Source organism: Macrobrachium rosenbergii, chromosome 23 (genome assembly GCF_040412425.1).
Source record: "Macrobrachium rosenbergii isolate ZJJX-2024 chromosome 23, ASM4041242v1, whole genome shotgun sequence".
Lineage (NCBI taxonomy): Eukaryota > Metazoa > Arthropoda > Malacostraca > Decapoda > Palaemonidae > Macrobrachium > Macrobrachium rosenbergii.
The window spans coordinates 11,626,316-11,646,990 of NC_089763.1; the positions used below are offsets into that span (position 1 = coordinate 11,626,316).

At 37.0% G+C, this 20,675-nt stretch overlaps 2 protein-coding genes across 5 annotated transcripts in view; one reads left to right on the forward strand and one right to left on the reverse strand.

Annotated features, from left to right (window-relative positions):
• The window catches only part of LOC136851278 (uncharacterized), a 195,397-nt gene that overhangs the window by 173,193 nt on the left and 1,529 nt on the right, over positions 1 to 20,675 (reverse strand). The window contains exons 2-5 of one of the 2 annotated variants that reach the window (XM_067125263.1): positions 18,806 to 18,949; positions 18,305 to 18,424; positions 17,109 to 17,276; positions 14,165 to 16,433 (exon numbers count right to left, since the gene is read on the reverse strand). In XM_067125263.1, coding sequence (XP_066981364.1) covers positions 16,180 to 16,433; positions 17,109 to 17,276; positions 18,305 to 18,424; positions 18,806 to 18,949 — 686 coding nt within the window. In that variant the 3' untranslated portion in view covers positions 14,165 to 16,179. Of the gene's footprint in view, positions 1 to 14,164; positions 16,434 to 17,108; positions 17,277 to 18,304; positions 18,425 to 18,805; positions 18,950 to 20,675 lie in introns of those variants that run through there. The other variant, XM_067125264.1, reaches the window with a different exon arrangement.
• On the forward strand, positions 175 to 12,549 carry LOC136851267 (perlucin-like). Of its 3 annotated transcripts, none has more exons than XM_067125245.1 (5): positions 175 to 440; positions 7,192 to 7,363; positions 7,909 to 8,037; positions 9,765 to 9,938; positions 11,391 to 12,549. In XM_067125245.1, the coding sequence occupies exons 2-5, from the start codon at positions 7,192 to 7,194 to the stop codon at positions 11,624 to 11,626; spliced, it is 711 nt and encodes a 236-aa protein (XP_066981346.1). In that variant the 5' UTR covers positions 175 to 440; the 3' UTR covers positions 11,627 to 12,549. The 3 variants fall into 3 exon arrangements, with proteins under 3 accessions (XP_066981346.1, XP_066981344.1, XP_066981345.1); XM_067125243.1 differs by having other exon boundaries at positions 307 to 436; XM_067125244.1 differs by having other exon boundaries at positions 312 to 440; positions 7,116 to 7,363.

Genomic DNA, 20,675 nt, shown 5'->3' on the forward strand with positions numbered 1-20,675 from the left:
CGCAAGTTTGAGAATCACAGAGGCCCTCCTTACTAACGAAGACAGTGTTTGCATTTACATTTGTCTGTTTATTAAGAAATATCACACTCGCTTCTAAATGAGAGAAGGCAAGACGATGGATGGGCTGTCGGTGGGAGGATCGGAATGTGAAGGGGCATGATGCTAAGGAAGAGAGGAGACAGATAAGAGACGCAAGGGAGAAGACGCTGAGGATTTCTAAAGGCCCTGTTGTTGTTGCTGAAGGACCACTAGCAGCAGCAGCGGCAGGAACATGAATGGCTCCTTGAAAACTTTTATCGAGTGTGACCTTCGGGGACTCTGAGACTGGAGGCCAATCTCCCCCACACTTCAACCACCGAAAGGCCAGCCAGCCCTGAGAGGAGCCACAGTTTACCCTGTAGCAGTGTGGGGGCGTGTTCTGCTTCGGTGGCTGTTGGCAGGTAGGCCGTTCCGTGGTCCTTTTCGTCATAGCGTTTCTTTGCTTGAATGTTCGAATGAGTGGCCTCGTCTGAGAGTCTTTCAGTCAGTCATACAGAGCACAAAAGAACCAGGGAGTTTGAAACAATCAGAAATTCAGGAAGACTGTGGAAGACTTATGTAAAAGGCATGAATGTTCATTCCAGATGTTTTCTATCACCAGAAGACATGAACAGTTTGCTATTGATTCAGGCACAACTTTGTCAGCTCTTTTTCAACGACACGATTTATTATACAGTATACAAACACACACACACACATATATATATATATATATATATATATATATATATATATATATATATATATATATATATATATATATATTACATATATATAATATATATATATATATATATATATATATATATATATATATATATATATATATATATATATATATATATATATATATATATATATATATATATAAATATAATACGTACACACATATAATTTGTGTATGTGTAATGTGCTACCTTTTCAGTTTTCATCGCGTATGTAAGCAAGTTGGGTGCCTTTTACATAGCCGGGACAAATCACAGCTGACTAACTACCGGGTGCATAATTTGTCAATCAGTCATTAGGTGCACAATGGGATTCACTGGAAATTACCTAAATCCCCCCGCTTCGTCCGAGAATCGAACTCCAACAACCAACCAACTGAAAAATGTGACAGTTGATCGAGAGGAAGCATTTTTCTGGCATACTGAGAGAGACGACAACAAGCCGAGAAAACAGCTAAGATAACTTAAAATGACGGTTAAGATCTGGCTGACAGTACAACAGCAAACCGGAAAAAGGAAAACAATCTGACTGAAAGCAACAACAAAAGATAAAAAGGTTAAGATCTGACTGAAAGCGACAACAAAAGATAAAAAAAGGTTAAGATCTGACTGAAAGCAACAACAAAAGATAAAAAGGTTAAGATCTGACTGAAAGCAACAACAAAAGATAAAAGGTTAAGATCTGACTGAAAGTGACAACAAAAGATAAAAGGTTAAGATCTGACTGAAAGTGACAACAAAAGATAAAAAGGTTAAGATCTGACTGAAAGTGACAACAAAAGATAAAAAGGTTAAGATCTGACTTAAGATCTGACTGAAAGTGACAACAAAAGATAAAAAGGTTAAGATCTGACTGAAAGCAACAACAAAAGATAAAAAAAGGTTAAGATCTGACTGAAAGTGACAACAAAAGATAAAAAGGTTAAGATCTGACTGAAAGTGACAACAAAAGATAAAAAGGTTAAGATCTGACTGAAAGCGACAACAAAAGATAAAAAGGTTAAGATCTGACTGAAAGTGACAACAAAAGATAAAAGGTTAAGATCTGACTGAAAGCAACAAACAAAAGATAAAAGACTGACTTAAAGTGACAATAAAGATAAAAAGGTTAAGATCTGACTGAAAGTGACAAAAAGATAAAAAGGTTAAGATCTAACTGAAAGTGAAAGTGACAATAAAAGATAAAAAAGGTTAGATCTGACTGGAAGCGACAACAAAAGATAAAAAAGGTTAAGATCTGACTGAAAGCAACAACAAAAAGATAAAAAGGTTAAGATCTGACTGAAAGTGACAACAAAAATAAAAAGGTTAAGATCTGACTGAAAGCGACAACAAAAGATAAAAGGTTAAAAGAACTGAAAGCAACAACAAAAGATAAAAAGTGACAGGTTAAGATCTGACTGAAATCGACAACAAAAGATAAAAAAGTTAAGATCTGACTGAAAGTGACAACAAAAGATAAAAAGGTTAAGATCTGACTGAAAGTAACAACAAAAGATAAAAAGGTTAAGATCTGACTGAAAGCGACAACAAAAGATAAAAAGGTTAAGATCTGACTGAAAGCAACAACAAAAGATAAAAAGGTTAAGATCTGACTGAAAGTGACAACAAAAGATAAAAAGGTTAAGATCTGACTGAAAGTGACAACAAAAGATAAAAAGGTTAAGATCTGACTGAAAGCAACAACAAAAGATAAAAAGGTTAAGATCTGACTGAAAGTGACAACAAAAGATAAAAAGGTTAAGATCAAAGTGACAGCAAAAGATAAAAAGGTTAGATCTGACTGAAAGTGACAACAAAAGATAAAAGGTTAGATCTGACTGAAAGCAACAACAAAAGATAAAAGGTTAAGATCTGACTGAAAGTGACAACAAAAGATAAAAAGGTTAAGATCTGACTGAAAGTGACAAAAAAGATAAAAGGTGAAGATCTGACTGAAAGTGACAACAAAAGATAAAAGGTTAAATCCGACTGAAAGCAACAACAAAAGATAAAAGGTTAAGATCTGACTGAAAGTGACAATAAAAGATAAAAAGGTTAAGAGCTGACTGAAAGCGACAACAAAATAAAAAAAGGTTAAGATCTGACTGAAAGCGACAACAAAAGATGAAAAGGTTAAGATCTGACTGAAAGTGACAACAAAAGATAAAAAGGTTAAGATCTGACTGAAAGTGACAACAAAAGATAAAAAGGTTAAGATCTGACTGGAAGTGACAACAAAAGATAAAAAGGTTAAGATCTGACTGAAAGTGACAACAAAAGATAAAAAGGTTAAGATCTGACTGAAAGCGACAACAAAAGATAAAAAGGTTAAGATCTGACTGAAAGTGACAACAAAAGATAAAAAGGTTAAGATCTGACTGAAAGCAACAACAAAAAGATAAAAGGTTAAGATCTGACTGAAAGTGACAACAAAAGATAAAAGGTTAAGATCTGACTGAAAGTGACAACAAAAGATAAAAGGTTAAGATCTGACTGAAAGTGACAACAAAAGATAAAAGGTTAAGATCTGACTGAAAGTGGCAACAAAAGATAAAAAGGTTAAGACCTGACTGAAAGCGACAACAAAAGATAAAAAGGTTAAGATCTGACTGAAAGTGACAACAAAAGATAAAAGGTTAAGATCTGACTGAAAGTGACAACAAAAGATAAAAAGGTTAGATCTGAAAAGTGACAAAAAAGATAAAAAGGTTAAGATCTGACTGAAAGTGGCAACAAAAGATAAAAAGGTTAAGACCTGACTGAAAGCGACAACAAAAGATAAAAAGGTTAAGATCTGACTGAAAGTGACAACAAAAGATAAAAAGGTTAAGATCTGACTGAAAGTGACAACAAAAGATAAAAAGGTTAAGACCTGACTGAAAGCGACAACAAAAGATAAAAAGGTTAAATCTGACTGAAAGTGGCAACAAAAGATAAAAGGTTAAGATCTGACTGAAAGCGACAAAAGATAAAAGGTTAAGATCTGACTGAAAGCAACAACAAAAGATAAAAAGGTTAGATCTGACTGAAAGTGACAACAAAAGATAAAAAAGTTAGATCTGAAAAGCGACAACAAAGATAAAAGGTTAAGAGCTGACTGAAAGTGACAACAAAGATAAAAGGTTAAGATCTGACTGAAAGCAACAACAAAAAGATAAAAAGGTTAAGATCTGACTGAAAGTGACAACAAAAGATAAAAGGTTAAGATCTGACTGAAAGTGACAACAAAAGATAAAAGGTTTAGATCTGACTGAAAGTGACAACAAAAGATAAAAAGTTAACTGAAAGCAACAACAAAATAAAAAGGTTAAGATCTGACTGAAAGCAACAACAAAAAATAAAAAGGTTAGATCTGACTGAAAGTGACAACAAAAGATAAAAAGGTTAAGATCTGACTGAAAGTGACAACAAAAGATAAAAGGTTATCTGACTGAAAGTGACAACAAAAGATAAAAAGGTTAAAGATCTGACTGAAAGTGACAATAAAAGATAAAAAGGTTAAGATCTGACTGAAAGTGACAACAAAACATAAAAAGGTTAAGATCTGACTGAAAGCAACAACAAAAGATAAAACGGTTAAGATCTGATTGAAAGAGACAACAAAAGATAAAAAGGTTAAGATCTGACTGAAAGCAACAACAAAAGATAAAAAGGTTAAGATCTGACTGAAAGTGACAACAAAAGATAAAAAGGTTAAGATCTGACTGAAAGTGACAGCAAAAGATAAAAAGGTTAAGATCTGACTGAAAGTGACAACAAAAGATAAAAAGGTTAAGATCTGACTGAAAGTGACAACAAAAGATAAAAAGGTTAAGATCTGACTGACAACAAAAGATAAAAGGTTAGATCTGACTGAAAGTGACAACAAAAGATAAAAAAGGTTAAGATCTGACTGAAAGTGACAACAAAAGATAAAAAAAAGGTTAAGATCTGACTGAAAGTGACAACAAAAGATAAAAAGGTTAAGATCTGACTGAAAGTGTTAAAAGATAAAAAGGTTAAGACCTGACTGAAAGCGACAACAAAAGATAAAAGGTTATCTGACTGAAAGTGACAACAAAGATAAAAGGTTAAGATCTGACTGATAAAAGTGATCTGACTGAAAGTGACAACAAAAGATAAAAAGTTAAGATCTGACTGAAAGCGACAACAAAAGATAAAAGGTTAAGATCTGACTGAAAGTGGCAACAAAAGATAAAAAGGTTAAGATCTGACTGAAAGCGACAACAAAAGATAAAAGGTTAAGATCTGACTGAAAGCAACAACAAAAAGATAAAAAGGTTAAGATCTGACTGAAAGTGACAACAAAAAGATAAAAAAGGTTATCTGACTGAAAGACAACAAAAGATAAAAAGGTTAAGATCTGACTGAAAGCAACAACAAAAGATAAAAAGGTTAAGATCTGACTGAAAGCAACAACAAAGATAAAAAGAAAGATCTGACTGCAACAACAAAAGATAAAAAGGTTAAGATCTGACTGAAAGTGACAACAAAAGATAAAAAGGTTAAGATCTGACTGAAAGTGACAACAAAAGATAAAAAGGTTAAGATCTGACTGAAAGCAACAACAAAAGATAAAAAGGTTAAGATCTGACTGAAAGCAACAACAAAAGATAAAAAGGTTAAGATCTGACTGAAAGCGACAACAAAAGATAAAAAGGTTAAGATCTGACTGAAAGTGACAACAAAAGATAAAAGGTTAAGATCTGACTGAAAGTGACAACAAAAGATAAAAGGTTAAAGATCTGACTGAAAGTGACAATAAAAGATAAAAAGGTTAAGATCTGACTGAAAGTGACAACAAAACATAAAAAGGTTAAGATCTGACTGAAAGCAACAACAAAAAAAGATAAAAAAAGAGTTAAGATCTGAAAAGAGACAACAAAAGATAAAAAGGTTAAGATCTGACTGAAAGCAACAACAAAAAGATAAAAAGGTTAAACTGAAAAGCAACAACAAAAAGATAAAAAGGTTAAGATCTGACTGAAAGTGACAACAAAAGATAAAAGGTTAAGATCTGACTGAAAGTGACAAAAAAAAATGTTAAAGATCATAAAAAGATAAAAAGTTAAGATCTGACTGAAAGCAACAACAAAAGATAAAAAAGGTTAAGATCTGACTGAAAGCAACAACAAAAGATAAAAAGGTTAAGATCTGACTGAAAGTGACAACAAAAGATACAAAGGTTAAGATCTGACTGGAAGTGACAACAAAAGATAAAAAGGTTAAGATCTGACTGAAAGCAACAACAAAAGATAAAAAGGTTAAGATCTGACTGAAAGCAACAACAAAAGATAAAACGGTTAAGATCTGATTGAAAGAGACAACAAAAGATAAAAAGGTTAAGATCTGACTGAAAGCAACAACAAAAGATAAAAAGGTTAAGATCTGACTGAAAGCAACAACAAAAGATAAAAAGGTTAAGATCTGACTGAAAGCAACAACAAAAGATAAAAAGGTTAAGATCTGATTGAAAGATAAAAAGACAACAAAAGATAAAAAGGTTAAGATCTGACTGAAAGCAACAACAAAAGATAAAACGGTTAAGATCTGATTGAAAGAGACAACAAAAGATAAAAAGGTTAAGATCTGACTGAAAGCATCGACCACAAACTGAACAAATAAGGTTACGATCTGGTCCCACTACGAAGTTAGTGACTGGAAACCTCTCATCAAAGTCTGGAAAGTTTGGATCACATAAGTTACAATAATTATTTTCATCCTCGCCCGGAAGGCGCGAGGAGTGAGTGAGTGAGTGAGTGCTGAATCAGAGGTATTCTTCTCGAGTCAGCCTTTGGTTCCTGCTTCTTCAGGGCATAAACAAATGAACTTCATTTTCACGACGTTCATCTCTTCAGAATAACTGGAACGGTCTTTTATCTAAAGAGTCCGCGATGACAGTATAATATATTCCCTACAATATAGCTCTTTTTTGCATGTTGAAAGTTCTAGTAAGAGGTGTTCTCTTTTTCTTTTCCGTAAATGCTCCTGTTCACATTTCAGTTCAGACAGGCTGCAAAATTCTTGGGGCAAGAGCAACATCTCGTAATTAAAAAAAAAAAAAAAAAAAAATCATATGTTTATTTACGGTTCAGGCAGTGACCATGAATTTACAAAAGATTGTCAGTGTTATGTAATACGTTCTGTAATACTGATGTCCAGTCTATTAAAAAGGCTGACCCCATAATAACTGATTTTTATATCTAGCATGAGTCATGTGCTTTGAACGGTGGCTTCGTGTTAATGACCTTTGTTATTATGACAACAGGTGATATACTATTAAACCAATCAAGCTCTCAATCCGCCGAAGAGTGAGTTCAATGTAGTGAAGTATCCGTTTTGGAACATCTATTTATTTATTCATTTCAGTTTTCCTAATGAGATAAAACACTGCGAGGAAAAAAGGGAGAAGGAAACTCATTTTGGATGACTCCTTTTCTCTCAGATGATCGTTGACAAAATGCGGCTGTTATACATCGTGGTGCTGTCTGTCGCGGCCCACGGCCTCTTTCTACTCAAACACGTCAGTGGGGAAACATCTCCCAGGGACGTGGAGAGGGCGCTGGAAGAGGCGCTGAAACACATCCGAGGGCTGACCTACAGTGCCGAGAAGCCAGGTGAGAGAGAGAGAGAGAGAGAGAGAGAGAGAGAGGCATGCGTGGATTGTACTAGATTCATTAGGGTGGATGGAGAGTGAATATAATATTTTTAGCCTACTTTATATCTTGTTCTACTGGCAATGCTCCAAAAATACTGAATAAATGTCAATACGAATGAGCCAGATGCACTGGAAAAAATTCAAAGTTTCTACTTATTCTTCAAGTGACCAAGAGATTGACTCACTTTAGGTAATTCATCATCACCATAATAATCAGATGACATCGGCACTTCCAGTTAAAATGACGGGATTTGAGCAAGGCCATGAAAGCATGATGCCTCTTCGCATGAATAAAGTATTATGAACCAACTGGAATCGAATGGAAGAGCAGAGGGGAAGAAGGAGTCGGGAGAGGGAAGGGGACGGGCGGTAAATTAACAAAAAAGACATATTTTAGAATCGATAAAAAGTAATGAGCAGTTAGACTGTCGACATCTAAGAAAAGTGTGAAGTGTGAGGCACTTAGCTGAATGTGCATATGTGTAATAATCAATTGTCTTTCAGATATAGAAGAGGCAACTCAGAATCTAACGGTAGCCATACAAGATCTAACGTCTGCAGTCATGAATAATACCCAGATGATTGCTGCTGCTTTAGGAGACAAAGAACCTCTAGACGGTGGCCAATGGCCAGGTGAGTTACAGTCTTTCAGCCGAGTGAAAAAACTTATCACTAAGTGCACTTGAGGGTTACTGCACTGTGTGAACGTTAATTATACATACATACATACACACACATATGTATATATATATATATATATATATATATATATATATATATATATATATATATATATATATATAATATATATATATGGAAGAAGAGGACTAAATCGCTTCCCGCACCAAGGATCGATCTCAGTCGTGCAAGCCTGGGACCATTTCCCACGAATTTCCCTCTGTACTCTTTCATATAAAATACACAAGTGAAGTATGGATTAGATGCGTAGTAAATATATGCAAATTTATTTATTGAGTATTTATATAGCCATCAAATGTCCATTTTTCACTTGTATTGAGAAGTCATCCCCTTCTAAGGAAGACTGTCATGTTCGTCATTATAACTGAATCATCTGTGAAGCCTTCTTTACATCAACGTCAATAACCCTGAGACTGCAGTAACTGTTTCCGTCCACTTCGGTTAGCATTTTCTAATGTTTTTAAATTTGATACTGAAAACAATTTTTTTTTCGGTACTGTCTCTCCTAGAGAGAGAGAGATTCTTTAAACATGCTTAGTTTTGTTCCCGTAATTACGAGTACTATTTTTTATGGGTATGGTACGATGAGTCATAAAGTATTGGTTCTGGCTCAGCGTTTCCTTAATAAAAAGTAGAAATAATCATATCAGGATTCGAGATCTTCGGCTTCCTTCCCCCTTTTCGCCTTGACACTTTGATGAAGTCACAATCAGTCGGAGCGATCAAGCACGTAAAGCCATTCACCGGTAATCATCAGATGACGTTTAAGAACGCACAAAGGAATATAAATTATTCACGAAAATCAATGATAACGGGAGCGAAGAAGGAACGAAAGCAGGATAAGCCGTGGCAGTGGTCCTTGGTGAACTAAGAGGAAGCGTTGAAACGCTTCTCCCGTCCGACATTGCTTAGCGAAATCTACGTGGAATGTGTTTGGTAATCAGGAGATTCCCTCCTGTCAGTGATGCTGATGGGGCAGGTTTGCCCAGCTATGCCTGATTAGTTCGGATTCACCTGCCTCATGCGACGGAAATATGACTGGAATATTGTTCTCCGTTATTCGATGCTAATGTGATTGGGCTGCCCGAGCTCTGCTCAATATCTCAAGGAGTAGTTTTGGAGACCAGTGAAATTTGTTCTTCATTTTGGAATATGGCAAACTTAAAGAAGTTGGACAGCGAGGTGAGACGTGATCAAGGCGCATGTGTTCAGTTACTGAAATGGAACGGTAATACGTCTCTGAAGGACGTCAGTTGCAGTGACATCACCGACCTCTTGTCACATATTATTTATCTATAGCAGCGTCACCACCAGATAAATGAATGATTTATGTAGCTTTGTGCACTCAGTGGGACTTTTGTTATATTTGATATATTTTGATAATAGTTCAGTTCACATGCAGATATATTTGTCAAATTCCGATCATTTTACACCCATTCTCAACATGATGTAATGTTTGTTAGGGTGAATAGGTTCTATTGGTCACTCATTATCTTCAATTGCTTGAACTGTAATGGACAAAATTACCACTTATGTTTTCCATTCCGGGAAACTTTTCGCTTCACCTCAACTATAAAATGTTCATGAGTATTGGAGAAGTCTTTACTCAAACTGGCTGCTGGATCTTTCCAAGAAATAAAACTTTATTTTTTGCCTTCCAGAAAGGACGAAATGTGAACCACCCTTTTTCCCCGTGAGATCAGAATGTTTCTACGTCAACAGATACAAACTCGTTTCCTGGGCCGAAGCCCGCGAATTCTGTAAGGGTCTGGGTGGTGACCTCGCTGTGCCCAATGATGTCAACACTTTGAGGGCGACGCTACTCGACAAATTCCGTAAGTTTGTCTTGTGTTGTTTAAGATGGGTCAGTGAATGGCCTGAAAGTCCTCTTGACGCTGCAGGCTATTCGAAGCAAGTTATGTGAAGAAACTAACTAAATGTCGTGAAGTTTTAGGTTAAACTTCGCCTTCATGATTAAAGAACGTAGCTTATCACAATTAAATGTATGACAGATAATAAGTCCCGTCAGCAATAGACACCCAAGCACCAAGATATCTTCCCATGATACTATGTGACGCTGTGAACTTTATATGGAATGAAACAGAATCTTATTCATGTTTTGGCAAATATTGGAATTACTCAGGTTATAAAATTCTATTAAAATATGAATAGGGTTTATCTGCATTCAGGATTCTATGGATCATATTCATGGGTGCTAAAACTTATCCCTTTATCTCTGTTTTCTCAAAGCTTAGTCAAAAGACTGAATAAGTCTGGATGAATTAAGGCGTTCAGTGTAAAACAACGTAAAGTTTATTTTTCATAAATATTTATTTCTATATTCTGAATTGCGATTTCAGTCTGAGCACTCATACACACTGCTTAGTTTCAGTTGAATGTGATTAGTCAGTATCAGGTGCTTTTACAAAATCACGAGGTCTCAAACTGAACCGAGACCTTAATATTTATTGTTAGGAAAGCTTGAGAATCAAGTTGGGTAAAAATTCAAAGATCAATTGAGCATTACTGAGGGTACCCTAAGTACCTATTGACATCAAAGCAACTTCATTACACGGAATTTGCAGGTTACTGGTTTATGTGGCATGGACCACTGAACTCGGGCAACAACACTGGCGGAACTTACAGAATAAACTCGTAATATGAAAATGAACTTTGATTCTCTATGTCTCTTTCCTTTAATCAGTTGTTACCAGTTTTATAACATACAATTAGTGAGATGCACCGTGTTGAAATTATATAAAGTACTAATGAACGAGATGACTAATCATAAAAATGTCTCTTCAAGATTTTTTTAGTTCGAATTCTTTCTAAAAACAAAAAAACAATATTTTTGGAGCTGATGACAACTAGTTGCCGCAACGACAACTTACGGATATCAATCAGTCAATCAGCCAATGGACCCAAGGTTCAGCCTGGAACTGTGAAACGAATCTGTCCCGATATTTCTATATTGCTCTATATTCTGAACATTTAAAATATGATTCTGTTCGTTTTCTGTTTTAGCCTCTATCATTTACCTAATAATACCTCCCTCGACGTTCTTTCTTACTCTTCAGACACAGTATTTCATTTTTAATGGCTCATCACATGCGTATCACCATATGTGTAATCATCAGAGGACAATTTTCACACTCATTTTCAACCAATTTCTATTTCAGATTTTTTATTCCAGAATCATGAGTTGCAATCTCGTCAAAGTGTGATCCTTATCATGATTACTGACCCTAACTGTCATCTTTGTTACTTCTGTTCTTCTTCTTCGGCAGCTGAGGATGAGTACAAGTCCTTCTGGATCGGAGCCAAGGAATCAGGCGCCGAGGGCTCGTGGGTCTGGGTCTCCACGAAGCCTTTCCAGACGAAGGACTGGGCCACGGGACAACCCGACGGGGGAAACGAAAACTGCGTGATTCTGAGTCGCGACGACTACCCGCCCCTTCACGACAGCCCTTGCTACCTCAACACTCTCTTCATCTGCGAGCGGGTCCTGCGACTTCAGCAGTGACGGAATGGAGTAGGACCTACAGGCTTTCAGGGGATGGACGAAGTGTTGGGAGTTGGGGTTGGGGGGTCATGGTGCAGGGGGACGAGAGGAATCGTAAAGGCAGAGAGGAAAAAGAACGTTTCGTAATAGAAGAAAAAAAGGGGGTCGAGATGAGTGAACTGTTTCACACAGGAAGTGAAGGGAACGAGCAGGAAGGTATAAGAATGGTAATTACGCTGTTTGTTTTGTGCCAGTTATTGTATACATGCCGAGTCACTGTTTTATCATTTGAAATGATCGTTAACTTAGTATATTTCTCCGCAATTAATTCAAGCTGTTCTCTACGTTCACGCCAGTTTATGGCGCCTGAAAGCCAGAAGGAAATCTGTTCACATTAAGACTAAAATTAACTCGAGAATCCTATGAAAAGCTATAATATATGTTCACGAGATTTCTCCATGACAAAGTGCTGGTGCAATTACGCGTTGCTTATGGTCATCATTTTTCTAACCTTAAGCTTGAAATTTCCCTAACTGAAATTTCAAAATCATGCCGGAACTCTGCTTTAGCAACTTTTATAACTTCTTCAGTATTGCCAACTGTGCCTTGCTAATGTCCATTAGTGTATGGTCATTTGAGAGAAAAGGATACATACATAAAAATACACACACATGTATATATACATATATGTGTGTGTATGATCATAATTAGCCACTTCATTTCTCTCATTATCTTCAATGCATTCAAGTCCAAACTAAGACATAGGCCAATCCCACCAAGATATGACAGTTGTTGATAAGTTGCTTCAAAATGTTATGTAAATGTTCTTTATTAATCAGTTAATAAACAATAGACAATTGTAGAATGTAGACTACGTGAGTTTTACTTATTCTACATATACTCATGAATGCAAAAGAAATGCCTTAATTATAAGATAAAACAGACTGCCTTCTTTATTTCACTTACACCAGAGTTTATGGCGGCTATAACCGAGAAAAGCTTCCGTGAGCAGCAAGGAAAATCTCTGCGCTGAGTATTGCATATACTCGACACTCTCTGAACTGCTGTTGTTGCCCAAATGTGGTTAAGCCGACTTCTGACGTCATTCGAACCGTAGATCATTTCCCTTGTTATGGGATTTTGTTTATTGTTCCTTTTGAATGTATTGTATATTCAACTGCAAACACCCTGTCTGCCATGGAATTCAGATTAGCTCCCTTCAATGTGATTTGCATCGTTTCATTGAAACAGCCGTGCATATCACGGAGGAAAAGTTCTGATTATGTATTCATTACCCTACACCTTCTTTATTTTGTATTTAAAACTGTATATATATAGATATATACTGTATACACACATATATATATACATACATATATATATATTAACTTTATCACATACACAATTGTTCTGTGCAATAGTAAAATTACTAAAAGGACCTCATTCAAACTGGATGGTATCTAATGGAGTGTTTATTCAGAAAAAGTTACAAGCTTTCTTGGACAAACAGTCCACATTATCAAGTACGCATACTAGATAATGTGGACTGTTTGTCCAAGAAAGCTTTGTAACTTTTTCTGAATAAATACTCCATTAGATACCATCCAACTTGAATGAGGTCCTTTATATATATATATATATATATATATATATATATATATATATATATATATATATATATATATATATATATATATATATATATATACAGTATATATTTATATATATATATATTAATTTATACATAATATTTTCATTAAGTCTACAGTAAGTCTGGATATAGATGGAATCAAATTTTTAACCATGTTTTTTCGGAGGAACGTTTATAAATAGTTGAAAAAACCAAGTTCTTATGTTGGTCCTTTCTTTCTCTCTCTCTCTCTCTCTCTTCACCAACAATCTGAAGAAATAAAATGGGATCTAACCGATTCAGAGAAGAGAGAGAGAGAGAGAGAGAGAGAGAGAGAGAGAGAGAGAGAGAGAGAGAGAGAGAAGCGTACTGAGAAAGAGGCAGCAGGTCAGGAAAAGAAGAAAGAAGCAAGATTTCCGTTTAAACTTCAACTAGAAGTTCGGAACTTCAAATAGGAAGTGATGACGTCTGAGGAGAGAAGTGGCAAGAAGACATCGTTGCCATTAAGGTCCTGTCGGTTGGACAAATCCAGAGGCCCCTACTAGGTCTCTTACTCCCTTTCGAAATATGGATGAAACGTACTAAATTGTAGTCTTGGTCATTTACCAGTCTGTTCGGTCATAATATCATGTGAGTGTGTGAGCTTGTGTGTGTGTGTGCGTGTGTGTGTGAGGATGACCTCCAAGGTCAGACAATGCAAGATTTAATCTTGATACGTGACTAATCAACAATATTCTGTATTATAATGACGATGACAGTGAGTTTATTTTCTCTGTCCACAAAAGTTGTAAGCGTAATATCTGAAAAACACTTTTCCCGCTTGACATCGGGTGTGAAACCGTTTTTGAGAAAGGACACATCAAAGGACCTTTGTTCTCGTTAATTAATACTGTTTGCGTTAAAGTCGAATAAGCGCGTATATAATGCGATTTTTATCTCCACTCCTTTATTTATAACAAAAGAGATCTTTTTCATTATCGCTCTCGTAGTAAACAACGTCGAATCGTGTTATGGCGATCTCTGACCGCTTCATCATTGGTGGCTTGTTCCGCTCGTCGCTGAAAGGTGTGCTGGCTTCGTGGCCGCTGCCGACCTCCTCTACCACGAGCCAGCTTCCTACCTCCACAGCGTCTCGACAAGAATCGATTCATTATGTTACGGCGTTGATGGTAAAACCCTTGGGAGTTGTAATTTATTCCTACATTTTCTCGACACTTAATAAATTTTCTATTAATCTGTTTTTCCCAATAATCACAGGCGGTCAAATTATATCTGATTAAATGTCAGCATTCTCCAAAAGGTAAAAACAAGAATCAGAATGATTCAGAGTGATTCAGTCCTCTTTCACCTTGACAGATTTACACAGACTGAAGCATCCATGAGTTTATCTCAACCAAGTCTCTTGTTTCCTTCATTTTAAGACTGAATCAAAAGACCAAGCAATGACATAAAAAATCTTAGTTAATTTGTAGGTTGACAGAAAATACATTTCGAAATATAAGGAACGAAGCACATAACTAATAAAAAGAAGTGTTCTTTCTGAAAATGGTCAATTCGAGGTTCAAATGAAATTAAAAAAAATTGCGGAACGGAGGTTGAAAAGCAGATATGGGAAATGGCTACCACAGATTACAGGAGGTACAGACAAATGCAGTATATATGTGTCTCTGCAGAAATTCAGGCAATTACATTGCGAGCTCTTTCAGAAATACGACCAAATACAGTCCGAATCATTTAACGAAATACAGGAAATGCGTATTCAAGTAATCGTTATTAAAAAATTTCAAATAAATGCTCTCATTTCCTGCGTTAATACTAAAGATTTTCCTGACGAAGACAAAACGACTCCTCAAGAAACTTTATATCAATGATATGAAGTGAATTTATGTCAGTATTTAGAGAGAGAGAGAGAAACTGTATATGGCCTTGAGAGTTCCTTTCAAAGATTCCCTGCTAAGCTTAATTACCCTTTTGCAAGTAATATAAAATTCTTCGTCTCTACTTCCTCGAACGAGTGATGTTGTCGCAGGAACAGCGTATAATAACAAAATAGTCTCCGAGTAACGAACCTCCTTTGTTGAAATCGCAGTTGCCTCGCTATTCACGAGTCTCATTAAATGGTCTTTTACCTTTAGCGTATTATGTGCTTGTTTATTCTCGTCTCCATTATCGTTATTATTAGTAAGGCGTAAGCGTGTGGCGACCCCACCGCCTACCTTTGTAAGGTGCAATTAGCCAAAGTGGGCGCTATGCATGAGCGATACAGTGCCCGATTCGCGTTTGGCGAGTCTGTGAATGGCTCCCGGCTTACTGCCTACCGCCTGCTGGGGTCAAGAGAAATGGGGTGAAGCAAGCAACTTCACTCTAGACACTTGCTGAGAAACCAGGGGGCTGTTTGCAATCCTCAGGGGTCAGCCTATGCAAAAGGGAAAATGGCGTAAAGTGAACAAAAATGATTTGCTGCAGAAAAATGCGATGCCTGCCGCCTCCCTGGTCATAAAGGTTCAATAAAATTTTCTATCGTCTCCTATTGTAAGATAAGGTTTACTTTCAAATGATTTCTTTACTCGGTAACTGTTTTTATCGTCTTCGTCACTATCACAATGATTCTTATCGCTGAATGTCTTTTGCTAAAAGATCGTAATTTCAAATAACATCAAGAGCCATCAGTGGCCCCATTTGGATCATCAAAACTTTTCTTTTTTGAAAAAGAACACACATATACATTTTTTGCCCAATTCGTCACCACCACCATCATTATCACCCTCATTTTTCTTCTTATGATTACTCTTGCCTTAAATATGTAAGTCTGAATTACCACCGGACACCTCGAAGAGAGGGACGGATGAGAAGCGTTCTTCTTCTTCTTCTTCTTCACTGCCAAGTCCAAATGGAAAATTTTATTTCGGCCCGAAACCCTTCCTTTTCTTCCCACTATCCTTCCTTAACACTCGGGCTCAGTTTCGCACACGTACGCCCTTTGTGCCCAGCAGGAGAAATCGGCCAGGGGCGGATCTCCCGACGGTGTCTGTCGCACGATGGCGAGGCAGTGCTGAACATCGCCGTGCTTGCTGTAGTTGCTGGGCTGCCCTTGGCGCCAGTCTTGGCTGTCGGACAAGGATCGTCCCGAGAGCCACCTCCAGTTCCCCTCTTCTTCTTCGTCGCTTCCCCCGATCCAGGCTCGGTTAAATCGGCCCTCTGGCGGAAGGAAATTGAGATGGAGAGAGAGAGGGAGAGAGAGAGAGAGAAGGTCGCTTAGCAAATGCTCGTGGCAGTCACATTCACAATGCCTCATCCGACTGCTTTATAGGAAAGCGCCTTCAACGATTCCTTTCAAAGGTAAAATAAGTTTTCTGGGTTTTGTTCAAATGCGAATAAAAAAAAAGGTAGGTATATTCATATTTTGCAATGGCTAATTGTGCCACTTTTCGTGATATTGAGACATTACAATCTGCAGATGATTTGTCAGTCAAAAGTAATATTTTGTTTTCATTTTATATACTTTGAATTTCTTACTTCTATCCTTTAAAAGCCAAAGCAAGGGTGGGGGGACCTTCCCCCATTGTAAGATCTCCTATCTTTATTTTCACCTTCTTTTGTTTTCTCATAAAGAAACTCGATGAAATAATTGTAATTAAAAGTGGGACTGTTGAGCCAACATGGAAGCGAAGTGTGAATGTTGCATGTGAATGAGCAAATAAAAGATGGAAGCTGTTGAGATGTGCTGTTTGCTCGGAATATGGAGCATAAGACGAATTAACAGGATGAGATTTGCAGTGATACAGGATAAAAAAAGAGAAAGGTTGGCATAGGTGAAGAGGTGGAACAGCATGCATGATGATGGTTTTGTCGTGTAGAGAATGGAAGACTTACTGATTTTCTTCAGCGCTCGGACAAGTTCCTTGGGATTTTCGGGTTCTGCCAGATGACCTTGAAGTTTATGGCAAGCCGAAAGGGCCTCGTGCCATTCGAGTTTGACCTCGTAGGCAACGTGGAAACATTCGCTCCCGACGGGGAAATACGGGTCCTTACACCTCGTACCTGAAGGCGGACAGGGAAAAAGGAGAGAAGGTCAGAAAACACAACGAAGATGCGTATGCATTATGTTTGTATGTAAATTATTGGACGATGTGATTATTATAATACTAATCCATTTGGAATAAGAAAATAATAACTATCATGGTATGGAAAAATAGAACAGAATGTCTACAATGCAATGAAAATTTAAAAACAGTACGCCAAAGAGAAGTCGAGCAACAGACATAAACATAAAAAGAAAATAAATAAAATTAAACAAATCAACAACGAGATGGAAACTTACCCATAAAAAGCAGTTGCGGCGGTAATAAAAACAACACTATTAAATTCCATTAGAGCCTTTCTGGAAGGAGACACGAGAGCGTCAACTTCCAGGCAATGGACCACAAACCCAGTACTGTAAAGCCTATGGCGTAAGGCAATGGCACAGCCTAAGATTGGGAAAAGTTAGCGATAGGCATCAAGAAGTGGCATCTAAGATGATTTACGTACCACAACTAGAACTAAGGGTCAAGAATACTTCTTGAACAAAGCAACTTTAACAAAGTTTACTGATCCAAGATGGAATATGGAATTTAGGCCAAAGGCCAAGCGCTGGGACCTATGAGGTCATTCAGTGCTGAAAAGGAAATTGACAGTGAAAAGGTCTGAAAAGTGTAACAGAAGGAAAACCTCGCTGTTGCATTATGAATCAAATGTTAGGAGAGGGCTAGATGAGTCAATAAATAAGGTAGAAATGATGGTAGGTAAGCACTAACATTTCCTAATTGAGTTTATTCTTTAACAAAACCAAAAGCTGTTCAATTTGGAGTGAAGATGATCGTGAATGTCTCACAAAGGATACGATGGTAAGCCCCCATGCCTTGTACTTGCTTTAGAGTACTGAGCATATTATGCTTTATTAGTTCATTAAAAACATCACGTCGTTCATGGCTCCATTTTGCGAAAAAGCATGACATTTATTTAAAACCGTCTCCCAGTTTACTGTAAGTGAGGGACACCTCAAAATGGGAAATTCATTCATTCCTTACTTGCTCTCTTATTCCTTAAATCGTCGCCGTCAGCCATCATGTGAATGGTTTTCATCCTGCGCAGACTCTCCCTTTGCATGTCCATATGAAGCAACATAGACTGCAGCAATCCCCTGACGTCTAGAACAAAGAAATTTTTCATGGGATGATGATCAAAATCCTTCGAGTTCAATAATCAAAAACATCTGACGCCCATCTTCGACGAGTGATGCAGGTCTGGTTACGTTGTCTGTTTTGCATTGTGTAGTGTAGGTACATGTGATGTAACTTTGGCGTCGATATGCTTTGTTTAACAAACAAATAATTTTATTGTCCAAGTGACAACGATCTATAGAGCGCCAAAATTGTTTGATTTCACGAATCTTTTTTATTTGTTTGCACAAGCAATGACTGACTGCTAATGTTTATAGGTTTTCTACGAGGCAAGCGTAACTTCTGTTTGTACGTGTGAGCGTGTTTGTGAGTGTGTGTGTGTGTGTGTTTTTTTTTTTCAGCACATACCTTCGCCGAGACGCTTCTGAAGCATCTTCCTAGCAACTGTTTCCTGAAGGTCAACCAGCGTCTCCTGGGCAACGATGTTGCTGTAACCAAGATTTCGCTTCTTCCTACATCGCTCTTCGTTGTCTTCGTCGAAGATCCTTCCTTCTGAGGAGAAGAAAAAGGAAAGATAAATTTCCACATTCTTTATGAATATAAATAGCGTCTTAGTTCTACTCAGAAGATTAGGGTTCCTTTTTGCCTTCCTCTTGCAGTCTTGTGAATCTGAACTTGTTTACATGTCCAAGTCCACTGAGAATTTAAAATTTACAAATGTTTTCCAAAAGCCAGCATATCACAAGCTCATGAACTGAATAAGTAGGCAGCGACCCTCAGAATAGAAATTATGATCAGAATTACTCTGAGAGCGCATACCCTTGCTGTTACCACTAACAGAATTGATTACCTCATTACCCAAAACATTTAAACTGGTCATGAAAATGAAAAGTAAAAAATGGAAATCCTGGGTCCGGATATTTCTTGAAATATGATCAACATTCGTTGGTTCAAAATTCCGTGGAAATCGAAAACAGGAACGTGTGATCACATAATATCAGTAATATGTAAGGATGTTCTGTGGTGCATTTCTGCATTGAAATATTCCTCTTACTGATTGCACAATCGTCATTAAGGTTAAAATACCTCAATTGTTGCGGTTGTTAGTGTTATTAATGTTTAAATAACTTATTGGTATTAATATTGTCACTGACATTAAACTAACAATTGTCACGAAAGTTAGAATAATTCTCTTAATGCTACTACAACTGTTACTAACGTTACAATATCGGCTATAATATCTCTTTTAGTGCTTTTACCACTATTGTCAAGTTAAAACATTTCTCTTATTCCTGTTGCCTTTGACATTCAAGTGAGAGATGAAGGGCATTTTAAGCACTGTCATAAATTTCAAGAAAAAAAACAATCTTTTTCCTGTGGAAGCGTCACCGTAATCCTAAACAGTTAGTTCTGCAAGTGAATGATTCAGTGAAAATGTTAAATCATAACATGTCATGCTGCCTCACCGCAAAGATGAAATAACTACAGTCTTGTTCTTTGAAAAACTAAGGAGACAGAAAAGAGGGAAAGAAATCTGCATGAATTATACTGCGATAAGAGTCACGAATTTGGCCAAAAGCCTCGCTACACAACATCAAATAATGTCGGGGAGATAGGGACTCTCACTATCTAAAAAGGAGAAAATGTCATTCAGTACTGAAAGAAAACAATACACTATATCTAAATATCTAACGCTAAAACAAGTAAAAACGCAATCCAGCTTTCTGTACAGCGTATAATGCTGTATTAAACTCTCAGCCACGGCCCATGGAACACTCAACCGCGGCCAATGAAACTTTCAGCTACAGCCCGGTGGTGGCCTGTGTTGTTGGTACCTATAGTGATGCCAAACGCATGATCATGGCTAAATTTAACCTTAAATAAAATAAAAACTACTGAGGCTAGAGGGTTGCAATTTGGTGTGTTTGCTGATTGGAGGGTGGATGATCAACATACCAATTTGCAGCCATCTAGCCTCCTCAGTAGTTTTTACGACCTGAGGGCGGACGGACAGACAAAAAGCCATCTCAACAGTTTCCTTTTACAGAAAACTAAAACGGATCCTGTCCCTCAACCGAGAGGAAGGCGTCGTCTAGCCGGAGGAGAGAAAATGAGGCAATTCTTCAACGTACCTTGCTTAACTGACAAAAAAAAAAAAAAAAATTTTCATGTTTTATGAAAAAATTACGCAAAGTTGCATATGAACAATATTTGAATGGATGACGACAAGGGAACCTAGGTACTATCAGTGCACAGGCCTCCTGACACAGAAATGTCT

Coding starts and splice junctions, on each gene's coding strand:
- LOC136851267 (XM_067125245.1), top strand. CDS start 7,192: ATGATCGTTGACAAAATGCGGCTGTTATACATCGTGGTGCTGTCTGTC. Junction 7,364..7,908: donor CTACAGTGCCGAGAAGCCAG/GTGAGAGAGAGA, acceptor ATTGTCTTTCAG/ATATAGAAGAGGCAACTCAG. Junction 8,038..9,764: donor AGACGGTGGCCAATGGCCAG/GTGAGTTACAGT, acceptor TTTGCCTTCCAG/AAAGGACGAAATGTGAACCA.